Raw genomic sequence first — 14,855 nt, 5'->3', positions numbered from 1 at the left:
CTCATGGCATGAACTAACGTGCGTGAATATGGGTTGTAACACCCTCCCCCCTTAGGAACATTCGTCCTCGAATGTAAGGGTTTATGGGGAGTCTAAATCATCGTGGATTCCAACGGAAATTTCCGGCCGAGTTTCCCCTACAAATGGACACTAGTCAAACTTGCAAGCAGTCAAACCCAATGTATTGCCTCACAAGGCTACACAAAGTATTATGGATATGTACATTATCTGCATATCACCATTTTGTATTAAGGAAGAGTATTCTCAAGCTATTGCTTACCTCATAGAGCTGTTTCACCTTCTAATGCGTCCTGCGTTCCCCCGGTATACTCGTTATCTTCATTCTGCAACAAGTAAGGGTATTTAGACTTTATCTCTTCTTCTGCTTCCCATGTCATTTCTTCCATATTCTTGTTCCTCCACAATACTTTGACGGAAGCTACATCTTTTGTTCTCAGCTTGCGGACTTGTCGATCTAATATAGCCACTGACGCTTCTTCATATGATAAATCCTCTGTAACTTGTTCACATTTGATAGGGGGAGAAGGGTCTCTAATACATTTCCTCAACATAGATACATGGAATACCGGGTGGACAAATTCCAATTCGAATGACAATTCTAACTCATAAGCAACTTGTCCAATTCTTTGAAGAATTTTGTACGGACCGATATACCGCGGACTCAGCTTACCCTTCTTCCCAAAACGCATAACACCCTTCATCGGCAAGATCCTCAGGAAAATCGAATCACCAACCTCAAACTCCAGATCACAATGTCGGACATAGAAATAAGACTTTTGCCTGCTTTGCGCCGTCCTCAGTCATTCTTGTATCACTTTCACCTTCTCAATGGCTTGGTGAATTAAATCTGGCCCATATAATTTTGTCTCACTGACTTCAAAGCATCCAACTGGTAATCTACATCTTCTCCCATACAGTACTTTGTATAGAGCCATTTTAATACTGGAATGGTAGCTATTATTGTAGGCAAATTCTATGAGTGGTAGATGGTCATCCCAATTCCCCTTGAAATCTAAAACACATGCTCGTATCATATCATCAAGTGTCAGAATGGTACGTTCAGCCTGTCCGTCAATCTGTGGATGGAATGCAGTGCTGAGATTTACTTGTATGCCTAAACCCTTCTGAAAAGACCTCCAAATGTTAGCCGTAAATTGAGCTCCTCGGTCTGATATAATAGATATCGTCACACCATGAAGCATAACAATCTCCTTGATATACAACTTTTCATAACCTTCAGCCATATAAGTTGCCTTAACTAGCAGAAAATGGGCACATTTTATAAGTCGATCAACTATCACCCAGATAGAGTCAAACTTATGATAAGAGTGAGGTAATCCAATAATGAAGTCCATATTAATCACCTCCCATTTTCAGGTCAGAATCTCTATATTCTGAAGTAATCCACCGAGTTTCTGATGTTCGATCTTTACTTGTTGACAATTAGGACACTGGGCTACAAATTCTGCAATAGACTTCTTCATGTTATCTCACCAATATTGCTCTTTAACATCATGATACATCTTTGTCGAGTCGGGGTGGATGGAGTATCGGGATTGATGAATCTCAATCATAATCTTCTCTCGCAACCCTGCCACATTAGGTACACATAATCGGCCCCGGTATCTTAGTGCCCCATATTCTCTGATCTCGAAAGATGTAATCTTCTGTTTATCGTGAAAATGGTAATAACAATTAAATTTGTTTATGAGACTCTAAAAATACGTGATCTATTTTTATGCTAGTTGTTAAGAAGTTGATGCTATGTATGTGAGACTTAGAAACGAAATGTGAGTCAAAGATAAGGTGATAACCAGACCGATAGGTTAATAATTGGGGCCTCGATCTTGTCGATTCAGGGGCCTCGAGGTCGATTGCGGAGCTCGGCTGGGAGCTTCGAAGGTGGTCGAAGTATGGCTAACAGTTATAGTAAAATCAACAAGGGCTCTTTATGGCCAATGATGAACAATAAATGAAGAACAATAATGAAGATAATAAATGGAAGCAATAATATCGAAAGAATGCATTAGAGAGCAAAGGGAATGTTCTTGTATATTTTGTGTGGAGCAACTGAAGCAATAAGGGTTTACAAAATGAGAAGGATCCCCTTTATATAGGAGAGGAAACCCAACATAGTACAAAATACATTAATGACAAAGAAGCGGAGATGGGACAGCTAGCTGACACCCTGATTCGGGTTTAGAGTAGCCCACTAGGCCCTGTTAGTTCTTGCCGTGTACCTTTGAGAACTCCCTATTTCTACCATATCCATGGTCAACATTGGCCCAAGGTCGGGTGATCACGCCCAACTCTAGTCCTAAAAAGGATAAGTGGTCGTTGCAAATATAATCCGGTCTAAAAGTCCGGAGTCGAATCCCACATAGAACTAAGGCTTAGATATATCTGTTTAATATGACTAAAAAGACAAGTTTGAACAATTCTCTAAATTATAAAGATTGAGATTTATATTTCTAACTAATTAACTATAAAATGGTAAAATTATCAACTAACGAGACAAAGGGTTGAAGACTAAATTAAGGAGGTCTAGAGTTATGATTTCCCCAATTGTCGGAATCCTTCTAGCTATGTTCCCTATAATTTTGCCAATATATTCTCTACTGATCGTGAGAACTTTAGAAGTCATAATTCTCTCTTGAGCAACTACAACAATTTACTAGACATATTCTCTCGAACTACGCTAGTTGGCTTTATCTAACCGCTTATTATGACCACGTCAAGGTTTTGTTATTTCTAAACCTGCCTTTAAACCCACTGTATTGATTTCTCACATACGTTAGGAGTGACGTTGTTCAACAACTACCTAAATATGTACTCTCTCTCGAGCACTACACACTAAATAGGTACAGTCAATTGATGGTCATTCAATCAACAACAACAAACACGTAGTTGAACAAGTAGAGAAATCCAAAGGCTCAATTATATAAAAACATATCAAGAATTAATCCTACAAAAGGTTCTATCAAAATCCTAGATAGCAAATTAGCTATTCATAATAGTATGTAAAACTACAATACTAAAAGTCATAATCAACAATGAAAAAATAGGAAGAGGAAGGAAAAACGCGTAGAAGAATTCTCCGCCTTGCTCCTATTGTGTCTCTACCTCCTTAGGTCAAATTTGTGTTAAAAATTGGTCTCCACCACTCAAAATACCTGTTTTTCCATGCATATATACCAAGTAGGGTCAGACACAAATAATTATACCTTCTCTTATGCGAAAAGGGACAAGTTTCCAGGCCTGGACATCCACAGCCCGGGCGTGGTACGGGCGCAGTACTTTCCTAGTGTACTGCCTCAACCAGCCTCAGGTCCACGGTCGCGGTTTCGACCACATTTTTCATCCTGTTTAGTTTGGAATTTGGAACAATGTAAAACATGAAAGTTGTAACTCTTTGAGTTAGCTTTTTAACCATATATTGTGGAGCCTAAATGGAGTTTCGAGAGAAAAGTTATGTATATTTTACTAGACAGTGCACAATATGCCTACTCGATTCTTCGTTTTGTTTCTCTATCATCCGTTAATCCCCGAATACGATACCGACTTAATTCCTCGGGCTTTTACTCAGACTTAAAAGCTCCAAATCACTTAAATTCATTTTATAAAATCTATATAGCTCGGAATCACTCCTACAAGGCATAAAACACACAATCAGTGCAAGACACTATCGATTAAAGCTCAAACTCAATTAAAGTGCAGTAAATTTGAGTGGAATAAGCGACTAAAATATGTAATAATAGCCTATCATCAACACTCCACACTTAAATCATTGCTCGTCCTCGAGCAATCAAACTACACTTTTTTATAGAGACGACCTTTTTAAACAATTCCCCTAACTCATCACACCAAGAGTATTTAAAATAGACTAAGCACAAAAGCGTAACATCTTCACCTCAAGATTTGACTCACAAGTACCACACATTATTCACAACTCACCCACTTGCTATAATATAGAGGTCACTGACATTACCTTTCCTTCATGAATCAAGTGCCCTCACACAACAAAAGAGAGTAGTTCCACACAATAAAATTTAAGAACACTTAGGAACTCAAGATAGAAAGAATTCACTCACTCTCAGAAATAACATTCATATGCCACAAAAGATGCACCATAAGCTTGCCCATAGTGTACTACTCCACTAATCAAGCTCATTCAATTTAGGATCAATTAGGACTTTATTTGGTTGTAATGTAGGCTATGGGACGGGTAGGATACATTTAGATATAAGAGTAACTACACCTCCCTAAGCACTTTAATACATATACATTAACATTCAAACCCCATACTTATGTCAAACCAAACTCCACCTTCACATCAATGTATGTTACCACATTCTTCTTTAAGCACACTTACATCAAGAGCCACCACTTATCAAGGAATTTTCTTTTCATAACAATCCAACTATTTTTTATTATTTATTATTATCTTTTTTCAATTCAAGTGGCTCTTAACTTTTCAAAACAGTGCACCTTTCTCCTTATTTAATTAGTTTCACTTAAAAGCCAAACCAATCACCCCACACTTTAACCTTTACAAAGTTCATAAACAATTCAAGTGCTCATGAGAGATTACAATGGTTCAAATAGATGGTTAATTCAAACAAATGGGTAAGGCTTGTAATGTGGTTGCCAAAGAAACAGGATTACAGGCTCAAAGGGGTTTACTACGATACATAACAATTAGGCGGGTAAAATATACATATCTAACTCAACAAAGAAATGCCTATATCACTTCTAAGACTGAACAAAACTACTATTTCGCTTTGCAAACACACCGGACTAGTTCCAGGCATCAAATGCAATGCACAGAATAACACCCAAATCTCACACACACATGGCACATAACTCCCTGAGGATTGGATTTATCAAAACACTCTAGTCAAAGCAGTTAAGCAAAGTTAATCATACAATTTAAGGTACTTATACAAGAGTCAAAAACTGAGCATAAGCGTCACAACCAAAGTACTCACTATTCTCAAGGCATAACAAAGTCAAGAGATATTGCTTCATTTCAAAACACAACACAATGGCTCATATTCCTAAAAAAAGACTAACTACACCCGGTTCAAATAAAACCCTTGGAAAAGAATCGCGGCAAAAGAAAAACCAAAGGGAAATTATTACACTACCTACAAAGAAAATCTTTTTTTTTCTTTAAACTTAAATCCCTCGAGAAAATTGTCTAATAGATCCATCGTCGAGAAATGTCCAATCTTTTCTATTTAAAAAAATTATTCAATTAAACTAACACAACTAAATAACATAGAAAACCACCCAGACAATCTTCTCACCCCACACTTAAAATTGTGCATTGTCCCCAATGCACACCCATACATACAAGAGGGTAAAAAAACTCCCTGGTAGGCCAAAGGCCGAAACACTAGCATCTCATGGAGTACTCACACTTCTTCCGGGCATGGTCCTTTGTGTGGGTACCTCACACTTAGTACCAACCATCTGGTTTGTTGTTGCATCCTTCCAATGGCTTTGCATTCCATGCTCCTAAAAAATAAAAAATTGACACTACAAAATAATACGATTAGAAAAAAACAAAAATAAAATAAAATAAAATAAACTAAAATAAAATAAAGCATTAAAGCTGGGTTGCCTCCCAACAAGTGCTTGATTTAACATCGCGGCACGATGTGAATCACTTTTTCTCTTTACCTTGAACTTATGAATTGAGCCCCCAATTTGGCTTCAAGTATTCGGTTATGCTCCAAGGGTGGTGGAACAAATATAATTGGCTCAAGCAACCATTGTACTGTTTTACATTTCTTGGCTTTTAGATGAGGCATGTAGTCCTGTCTTTCTGGCAAGAAAAATTCCAGACTGTAGGCACCTTGTTCCCCATTCCTTGACTCCTCAACCGGCTCGGATGACTCTATTTCCATATCATCATCAAAGCCCAATGTGGAAAAATGTTTGGAGTGAGGACCAATGCGCTCAAACACATGAACTTCAGGACTTTCAACATGCTCAACATCAATGATACTAGAGTTAACAAAATTTGTATCCTCAAAGTCCTTGACTGACCTTAGTCTCACTTCTTCAATATCGACATCCTCAAATTGTAGTTGGCTAGGTTGTTGATGTTCTATTCTTACCTCCTTAATTAACACCTCAAATTCACGCTCTTCTTGGCTACTATCCCTAATATTTGCTTGTTGAGCATTAACAGCTCCAACCACTTGACACAATTGAGCCTCCAAGTTGCGAATAGTTGTCTCTTGCCTCTCTATCTGCAGTTGTTTCTCATTATTTTGTTCCAGAAGACACTTTAACATATTCTTGATCTCCTTTAGGTCCGCATTCCCAGGTTCTTTGCTCCTATTAACTTCACTAGAAAAGGTAGAACCATCATAGTAAGGGAGTGGGGGAAAATAAGAAATATAAGCACAACCATGAAGGTGACCATTTTTACCACAACACACATCACACACATTCCACAAATAAGATTGAGTTGGTGCACATAACTCGCTCTCGGGAATATTTTGATAATTTTGATACGGGTGGTTTCCTTTACAATACTTATGAGGATCAATAGTAGAATTATCTACACCTAAATTCCCTTAATTCCAAGATGTCATGTTTTTCAAATCAATGGTTATAACAAAATTAAAAAATACAAAAAAAACAAAACAAAATACAAGTTCAAACTCGCAACCTAGCAATATATACAGCTACAACTACACCGTTACTCTCCGGAAACGGCGCCAAAATTTGATCACACCCAACTCTAGTCCTAAAAAGGATAAGCGGTCGCTGCAAATAATCCGGTCTAAAAGTCCGGAGTCGAATCCCACAGAGAACTAAGACTTAGCTATATCTGTTTAATATGACTAAAAAGACAAGTTTGAACAATTTTCTAAATTATAAAGATTGAGATTTATATTTCTAACTAATTAACTAGCAAATACTAGAAAACGGTAAAATTATCAACTAACGAGACAAAGGGTTGGAGACTAAATTAAAGAGGTCTAGAGTTATGATTTCCCTAATTGTCGAAATTCTTCTAGCTATGTTCCCTACAATTTTGCCAATGTATTCTCTACTGATCGTGAGCACTTTAGATGTCGTAATTATCTATCGAGCAACTACAACAATTTACTAGACATATTCTCTCGAACTACGCTAATTGACTTTATCTAACCGCTCATTATGATCACGTCAAGGCTTTGTTATTTCTAAACCTGCCTTTAAACTCACTGTATTGATTTCTCACATACGTTAGGAGTGATGTTGTTCAACAACTACCAAAATATGTACTCTCTCTCGAGCACTACATACTAAATAGGCACAGTCAATTGATGGCCATTCAATCAACAATAACAAACACGTAGTTGAACAAGTAGAGAAATTTAACGGCTCAATTATATAAAAACATAACAAGAATTTATCCTACAAAAGGTTCTATCAAAACCCTAGATAACAAATTAGCTATTCATAATAGTATGTAAAACTACAATACTAAAAGTCATAACCAACAATAAAAAAAATAGGAAGAGGAAGGAAAAACTCATAGAAGAATTCTCCGCCTTGCTCTTATTGTGTCTCTGCCTCCTTAGGTCGAATCTGTGCCAAAAAATGGTCTCCTCCCCTCAAAATATCATTTTTCCATGCATATATATCAAGTAGGGTCAGGCCCAAACAATTATACCTTCTCTTACACGAAAAAGGACAAGTTTCCAGGCCTGGACGTCTGTGGCCCGGGCGTGGTACGGGCGTGGTACGGGCGCGGTACTTTCCTAGTGTACTGCCTCAGGTCCGCTGTCGCGGTTTCGACCGTATTTTTCACCCTGTTTAGTTTGGAATTTAGAAAAATGTAAAACATGAAAGTTTTAGCCCTTTGAGTTAGCTTTCCAACTATAAATTGTGAAGCCCAAATAAAGTTCCGAGAGAAAAGTTATGCATATTTTACTAGACAGTGCGCAATATGCCTACTCGATTCTTCGTTTTGTTGCTCTATCATCCGTTGATCCCTGAATACGATCCCTGCTTAATTTCTTGGGATTTACTCAGACTTCAATGCTCCAAATCACTTAATTTCATTCCATAACATCTACATAGCTCGGAATCACTCTTACAAGGCATAAAACACATAATTAGTACAAGACACTAGCGATTAAAGCTCAAACCCAATTAAAGTGCAGTAAATTTGAGTATATTAAACGACTAAAATACGTAATTATAGCCTATCATCATCGGGCATCGACGAACCTCTAGGGAGGAAACTCGACCATAGTCTTGTATCCTCGAGGCTTCGAGATGATCTTCTGAGGTGCTTGATGATGAGGAATTGGACCCTCCAATTTCACGATATACAGATAGTCCCCTCGTTTCTTAGAGAGAAGCGACAAGAAACGGTTTTGCCATCCAACTCTTTGACTTCCCGTGATGATGCCACGTTGATGATATCATGCTTATGATGTAAGCCTTCACGATAACTGAAACGTCATGTTGTTTTGCTTCTCCAAGATCATTCAAAGCATTACGGTTTCTCATTCTTCAAAGCTATAATGTTGCCACTGGTTCAGCTCCCAAGGACGCATTAAATATTCCTGTTGTTACGTCTTTCCAGGGCAATAATGGTGTCGTCGGTTACGCTGCCTCCTTTTCTATAAATGGGAGCCTCCTGGGATCAGCCTTTCACCCAAGTGTCTTCCCATATCTATCCATCCGTCTCTTCTCGCCATCTTTATCCATTGTCATTCACCATGTTTAAGGCCCATGGCCTCAAGATCATACGACAGTGTTTCTATCAGCCATACCACGGCCTGTCTCCCGGACCTTTATTTGTCGGGCGAGACTACACCGTTTTGTTGTTGTTGTTGTTGTCATCGTTGGCTCGAGATGACGAAGTTGGGGGCCGATTTCTCCTAGCTCGGAGGAAATATTTGAACTTTATACCGCTGCTCAGGAGGGTGTTCGGACTCTACACCACTGCTCACCTCTCTCGACTACCCGGTGCGGTGCCTCACTCCCTTTGCTTGCCATGGAGTGAGGTGATACTATCTACTAACTGTTGCATCCCGCATCGGGGTAATGCCTCAAGAAGTGGCTTCGCAATAGTAGTGCTAGCGGAATCCAACTAGCCAGATTTTTCACCTAGCCACTTCTTTGTTCCTTTCTGCCTCTTCCGTGTCACTTTTCTCTTTTCCATCACTTTCCTTTCTTCATCTTCCCTTTTGAAGATGCCATTCTGGAGGATCAAGATAAGACTCCTGAGGAGGTGCTGTTCGAAGATGCTGCTGCCGAGGATAAACCTTTGAGAGTAGGCTAGGCTCTAGGCTTTTTACTATATGTGCACCCTTTTGCTTCTTTGTTTCTGTGTAAGGACCCTTTATGGGCTTTTGTAATCATATGTAAGGACCCCTCATGGGCTTTTGTAATTAACATTTTATGAATGTGAAGATGTTTCTTCAATTTTGTCTTTGATGCTTGTTGTATTCCCTTTTATTTGCACTTATGGAGACTTTGAATGCGTGACTCTACCAGTTGGTGCGAATATCGAGCCCAAATTCAAGTGTTTTTTTTACCTTTGATTGATTAATAGGGCTTCATGCGGAACCCTCTGCGTTCCCTTGGATCTAGCCTGGATTGGGCCGATAAACTCGGGTCGTTGGGATCCTTACTTCGGGTTTAAAGAGAGCAATGTTTTGAGCCTTGAGGCTGTGATTCATCATTTAGACCTAGCGGTAATCTTCGGGGAAATTTTATCGGAGGTCCGAGGATAGGACTTCCTTAAAGCTTTCGAGAGTAGTCCCCGAGTGGGGGTTCATTCAAGCCCGGACTACCTGGAAACTTGCTTTGCACTTAGCATAGATAGCCTTAAGTTGCTGTAGATAGATCCCGGAAGGGGGTTTGTCCGAACTTAGATGGTACCCCGGGGACAAGCCCATATGGGTGGAGTTTAAGTGCTAATTTCCTTGGAGCCTAACTACTTTTATAAGAAAGTCCCCGAGGTCGGGTACCACCTCGAGTCTTGTAATGATGTCATTGGCTTTTTAGAGCTTGACTTCTTTTTTATGGAGGTCCTCGAGGTCGGGTACCACCTCGGGACTGGCGATGATGCCGTTGGCCTTTTAGAGCCTAACTTCTTTTTGATGGAGGTCCTCGAGGTCGGGTACCACCTCGAGACTGGCGATGATGTCGTTGGCCTTTTATCCAGGAAAATCGGTGTCGTTGTTTCCATATATAGGGTCGATTCTGCTCCTTTGGAGATCCCATCATTCTAAGTAGTTACCCTTCTTTTTCTGCGTTAAGTCTTTCATTATTTCAGTACTAACGTACTTGCACATATTCCTGCTTTAGTTCTCTAATTTTTCCATAGCCATAACTGCTACATCGGGGTCTGTTCGGCAGAGAGGGGAGAGTTCTGCCTCCGACATTCAGGACCAATGAGAATGTACCTTGAAGATTACTTCTTTGATAGGAGAATAACACCTTGAGTTAGTGAGAAAAGACTGCGGATAGGGGGGGAGAAAGTAGTATTACAGACATTTTCGCAGAATGAGGGCATCACGGATCGCGCTGATGGATTTTTGAATGTGTTTAAGATGATATATTTCTAATGGAAGGTTCTTTAGATATGCAAATGATTTCTAAATGACTACCTAATATTTTCTAATAGTTGGGTAATATGTCCTCTTTATAATTTTTTCCAAATATAAAAGAGTTGCAATTAAGAGTAATCAATTTATGCCAAATAAAACCCACTTATTGCTAAGTGATTCTATTAAATAAGGTTTAAAGCCTTGAGTCTTTGATATTTACTTCTACCAAACTCTAATTCACTTTTCCAAGTAAAGAAATAATTTAATGGCACTTGTTAATGTTTGCATCCACCAACAATAAATGAAGAATGAGAAATAAATATACATCAACCAACCATTATATATATATATATATATATATATATATATATATATTCAATGTTAAACACTCATTAACATAACACCCATTTAGGGTCCAGAACCTTAGTATTTAAAGCTAGCTACTCATGCTAAAATACAAAAGGATGAAAATATTAAATGCCATAAAGCTTACAAAGTGCAAAATTCTTCCCTCCTAAAGCTTCCAAAAGAGAGGAATATTCAAAAGTTGGAATGCAGCTAAAAAACAAGACAAAATGCCCCCACAAAACCCCAATAAATCTATTTATAGTGCGCTAAAACTCGGGACCAATTTCAGACAAAAATACCCTTCCAGGTCAATTATGCGACCGCCTTTCTGTCGCATAACAGACATGCGGTCCGCATTCTTGTCACAGCCATCGCATCTTCGAAACCCTAGTTTCCAGGTAGTCATTGCATTTAGGTTATGCGGTTCACATTGTTGATTTGCGATCGCATTTGTCACCGTATTTTCCTCCTTCAGCAACTTCTACAGGGAGTTTGCGATCCATTATGCGGCCGGCAAACCTGTTATACGGTCGCATAATGGACCGCATTTCTTGCGCTTGAATTTGGCCAACAGACTGTTGGGCTTTGCGATTCCTTTGAGCACTATGCGGTCCGCATGTTGGATTTGTGGTCTGCATTCTCACATCTGTGATCGCATTGTGTCCTTTTCTTATCCTTATGCGGCTTTTTGATTTCATTTCCATGTTCTTGGGTCCTTAAACCTCATACACTGCAAAACATTAAAATTACATAAGTATAAAAGATAATTGCATTTAAAACAAGCTAAAATCTAAGAAATTTGTATTAAATGTGCCGAAATTCTCTGGCACATCAACACCCCCAACTTAAACTCTTGCTTGTCCTCAAGCAACTAAAATGACACTATCCTATTCTAGACTCCATCTAAAAGTTATGAAACAATAGTGACCGTGGACGGTGTTAGTTGTCAGTACTACAAGCATGCACTTTCGTTTATTTAACCTTCCTAAACCATCATTGTTATTTACAAAGAAACTAATCAACTTGTGAAACGTTGAGCCTCGACCAATTTGACAACATGTTACTCTCAACTGAGTGCACTTGCATTCGACTTCAAGAACTCAACTTTTGTCCAACCTCACAATTCATGTGCCCTCACTAGAAAAAAAGTCTCAAACTCACAATATTTACAATGACAACAAAAGGGACGGATTCACAAAGACACTCACTCTCAAAAAGAGTTTCAAGAGTTACAACATTCCATACCATAGGCTTGCCCTTATTTTAATTCATCTCTTTATTCTAAGAACGTTCGGTTGGAGATCCCATAAGCACTTTTTAAGCTTGTAATGTAGGTTTAGGGAATGATCGGATAAACATTTGGGTACAAGTGACTACACCCTCCTTGAACACTACTCACCTTTTTATTTCTTGTTGCTCTTTGCTTCTTTTCAAACCACATAGCCCTCTTTAGCCCCTAATTTGCAACATTGAACCACCTTAAATACCTCTCTAATTTTCTTCAAGGCTCTATATTTATATATATATATATATATATATATATATATACATCTCTTTTTCTTCTTTTCTCTTGCATTTTTTTTCTTTTGGAGCTTGAATAGTTTCATATGAATATCTTGAGGTATACTTTCCTACACTCACTGTACAACCTTGCCAATTTCCGTCTTGACACCGCACCCCCAACTTAGGCTTTTAGCCTCATTCTCAATGTTCAAGGAGGGACGAGTTCAAAAGAGGGAATTATTTTACAAAAAGGGGAAAGATTTGTAATGAGATGGCCAAAGAAAAGGTTAAAGGCTCAAATGGGGTAACTAGTGATAATATCTATACAATGGGTAGCTTGAAAGGCTAACTGGTTTTCCAAAATCACAAAGACTGCCTAAGGTCATTTCTCCAACCAAATGTAATTATCAATAGCATCGAAAGACCAACCGGGTAAGTTCTAGATGGCAGAAGTAAACACAAGAATTATTTATACAAAGACTCACACACATGGCACATGAGCTGTTTGACTCAACATAGCTTTAGCCCTCGAGTCAACACTTGGAAACTCGAAGCTTTCATCATATTTACATGTATAGCTTTAGGTAAACATAGAGTCAAAGAGCGAGCCTCAAGTTCACACAGTTGATTTCTTTTTTTTCTTTTTTATATTAATGGAAGGGTATAGGCTATTTACAGACACACATGATTGAAACTAGACAATTACACCAAGCCGGTCAAAATGTTTCATCCTACTGCCCTGGTTTTACTGTTACACCCTTGGAAAAGAACCCGGCGAAGAAAAACTAAGGGGAATTCATTGCTAATTACTAAAGATGAACACACATCCAACTATCTACTTGTTTTTGTTTTTTTATATACAAAGATGGCATATATACTAAAACAATACAAGTATATACAAAAGTTACAGAAATTTGCTTATATAACACAAAAACATGTACAACAGTTCACAAAAAGTTTGTACAAGGCTATCCCAACCCCAACTGAAAAGCATGCATTGTCCTCAATGCATAAGAATGTAAGATAGAGTTTAGGGGATCCCTGAGGCGCACTAAGCGCTAGGGGAGTCGGAAGCTGGCTGAATGATGGTGGGATCACCCTCTGATGCTAAAGCTGGGACCGATGAGATCTCGGCCTGAGGAGTGACCTCCACTTATGGAGGAGGGATATCCAACTGGCCCGACACTGGAGCTGGGGCCTGTGAGCTGCTAGCCTCGCCTGTTGATAGCTGAGTGGTCGATGGATTGGCTTGGACGGCCATGTCTGCTAGCGAATGTTCTATCACCTTCTGAACAGCTGCTTGTTAATCCTCCATAACTGTAGGTGAAACAACCTACTTACCTTTCTCTTGAGGTCTCTCATCCTCCTCGGACCATGACTCCTCATCAGTCTCTCCCTCGTCTACCTCCCCACCTTCAGACTCTGTAGAGTGTACGGAATCTTCCTCAGAAAAGATGTCAATATGTGCAGGGGAAGCTGGAGGCTGAGAAGCCCCGATAGTCTGAGGTGCAGGAGCTGTCATCAAGGTGGAGAAATCAAAATCTAATCCAACCATGGACTTGCCCGCTCCCTGCTCATCTTCCTTAGGCATGAAGGAGGATAGATCGAACTCCAGAGTTTGCATTTTGTGGAGCTCTGTCTTCAGTGTGGCAAACTCATCACGGAGCTTTAGCAAGTCTCCAACCTCACCCCGCTCTATCTTTTCAATCTGCACCTCAAACTGCTTCAGGTGATCCCCATAAGATGTTTGTTGCTATTGAAGGACCGTCATTGAGGACTGGATAGGGGTCAATGCTTGCCTGATGAGTGTGGGTAGGTTCTTCAGAAGATGGTCTACTTTAGCATTTGCATGTTGAGCTAAGAGACCGAGCCTCGAAACGGCTGGCAGTGGGGCAGAAAGCTGTGCAATGGTGGTCTGAGAAGTGGGCTGTGAAGTGGAAGTGGAGGCCACTGTTGCCTAAGGAGAAGTAGGAGCCTGGGAGTCTGAGATCTCTATATCAGCTAGAATTTGGGTTGGAACCTCTGAGGGAGCAACAACTACCGTGTCATTAATGCACGTGATATCAATATCCTTCATCGCTTTCCCCATCTTGTCAGTATGTGGCATTGAATGGACTTTCACAGCCTTACAGAGGGTTGTGATCAAGCACGAGAATGGAAGTGACGTGGCTATCTGGTTGGCCCAGATCCCTAACTCTCGGAAGATAAAGTCACCCACATCAATTTTTATCTCAGTCATAATACATGCAACGAGAAGAGCTTTCTCAATGCTTATATTAGTCTCATTTCGGGACGGTATCAATTGAGAGGTGACAAAGCTGAGCCAAAATATACCCTCTCGTGTGAGATCTTCCTTGAATATTTTATGCAGTGGGTCAATCCAAGCAGGGGTCTCTTTGGCTATCACTG

At 39.5% G+C, this 14,855-nt stretch overlaps 1 protein-coding gene across 1 annotated transcript; it reads right to left on the bottom strand.

The window, feature by feature from the left end:
• Nucleotides 1–281: 281 nt before the first annotated feature.
• On the bottom strand, nt 282–722 carry LOC138884010 (uncharacterized). Its single transcript, XM_070164747.1, has one exon. It carries the CDS (start codon nt 720–722, stop codon nt 282–284), a length of 441 nt encoding a protein of 146 aa, XP_070020848.1.
• Nucleotides 723–14,855: the final 14,133 nt, after the last annotated feature.

Source organism: Nicotiana sylvestris, chromosome 12, assembly GCF_000393655.2.
Source record: "Nicotiana sylvestris chromosome 12, ASM39365v2, whole genome shotgun sequence".
Classification (NCBI taxonomy): Eukaryota; Viridiplantae; Streptophyta; class Magnoliopsida; order Solanales; family Solanaceae; genus Nicotiana; species Nicotiana sylvestris.
This window is presented reverse-complemented; position numbering and strand designations above follow the sequence as displayed.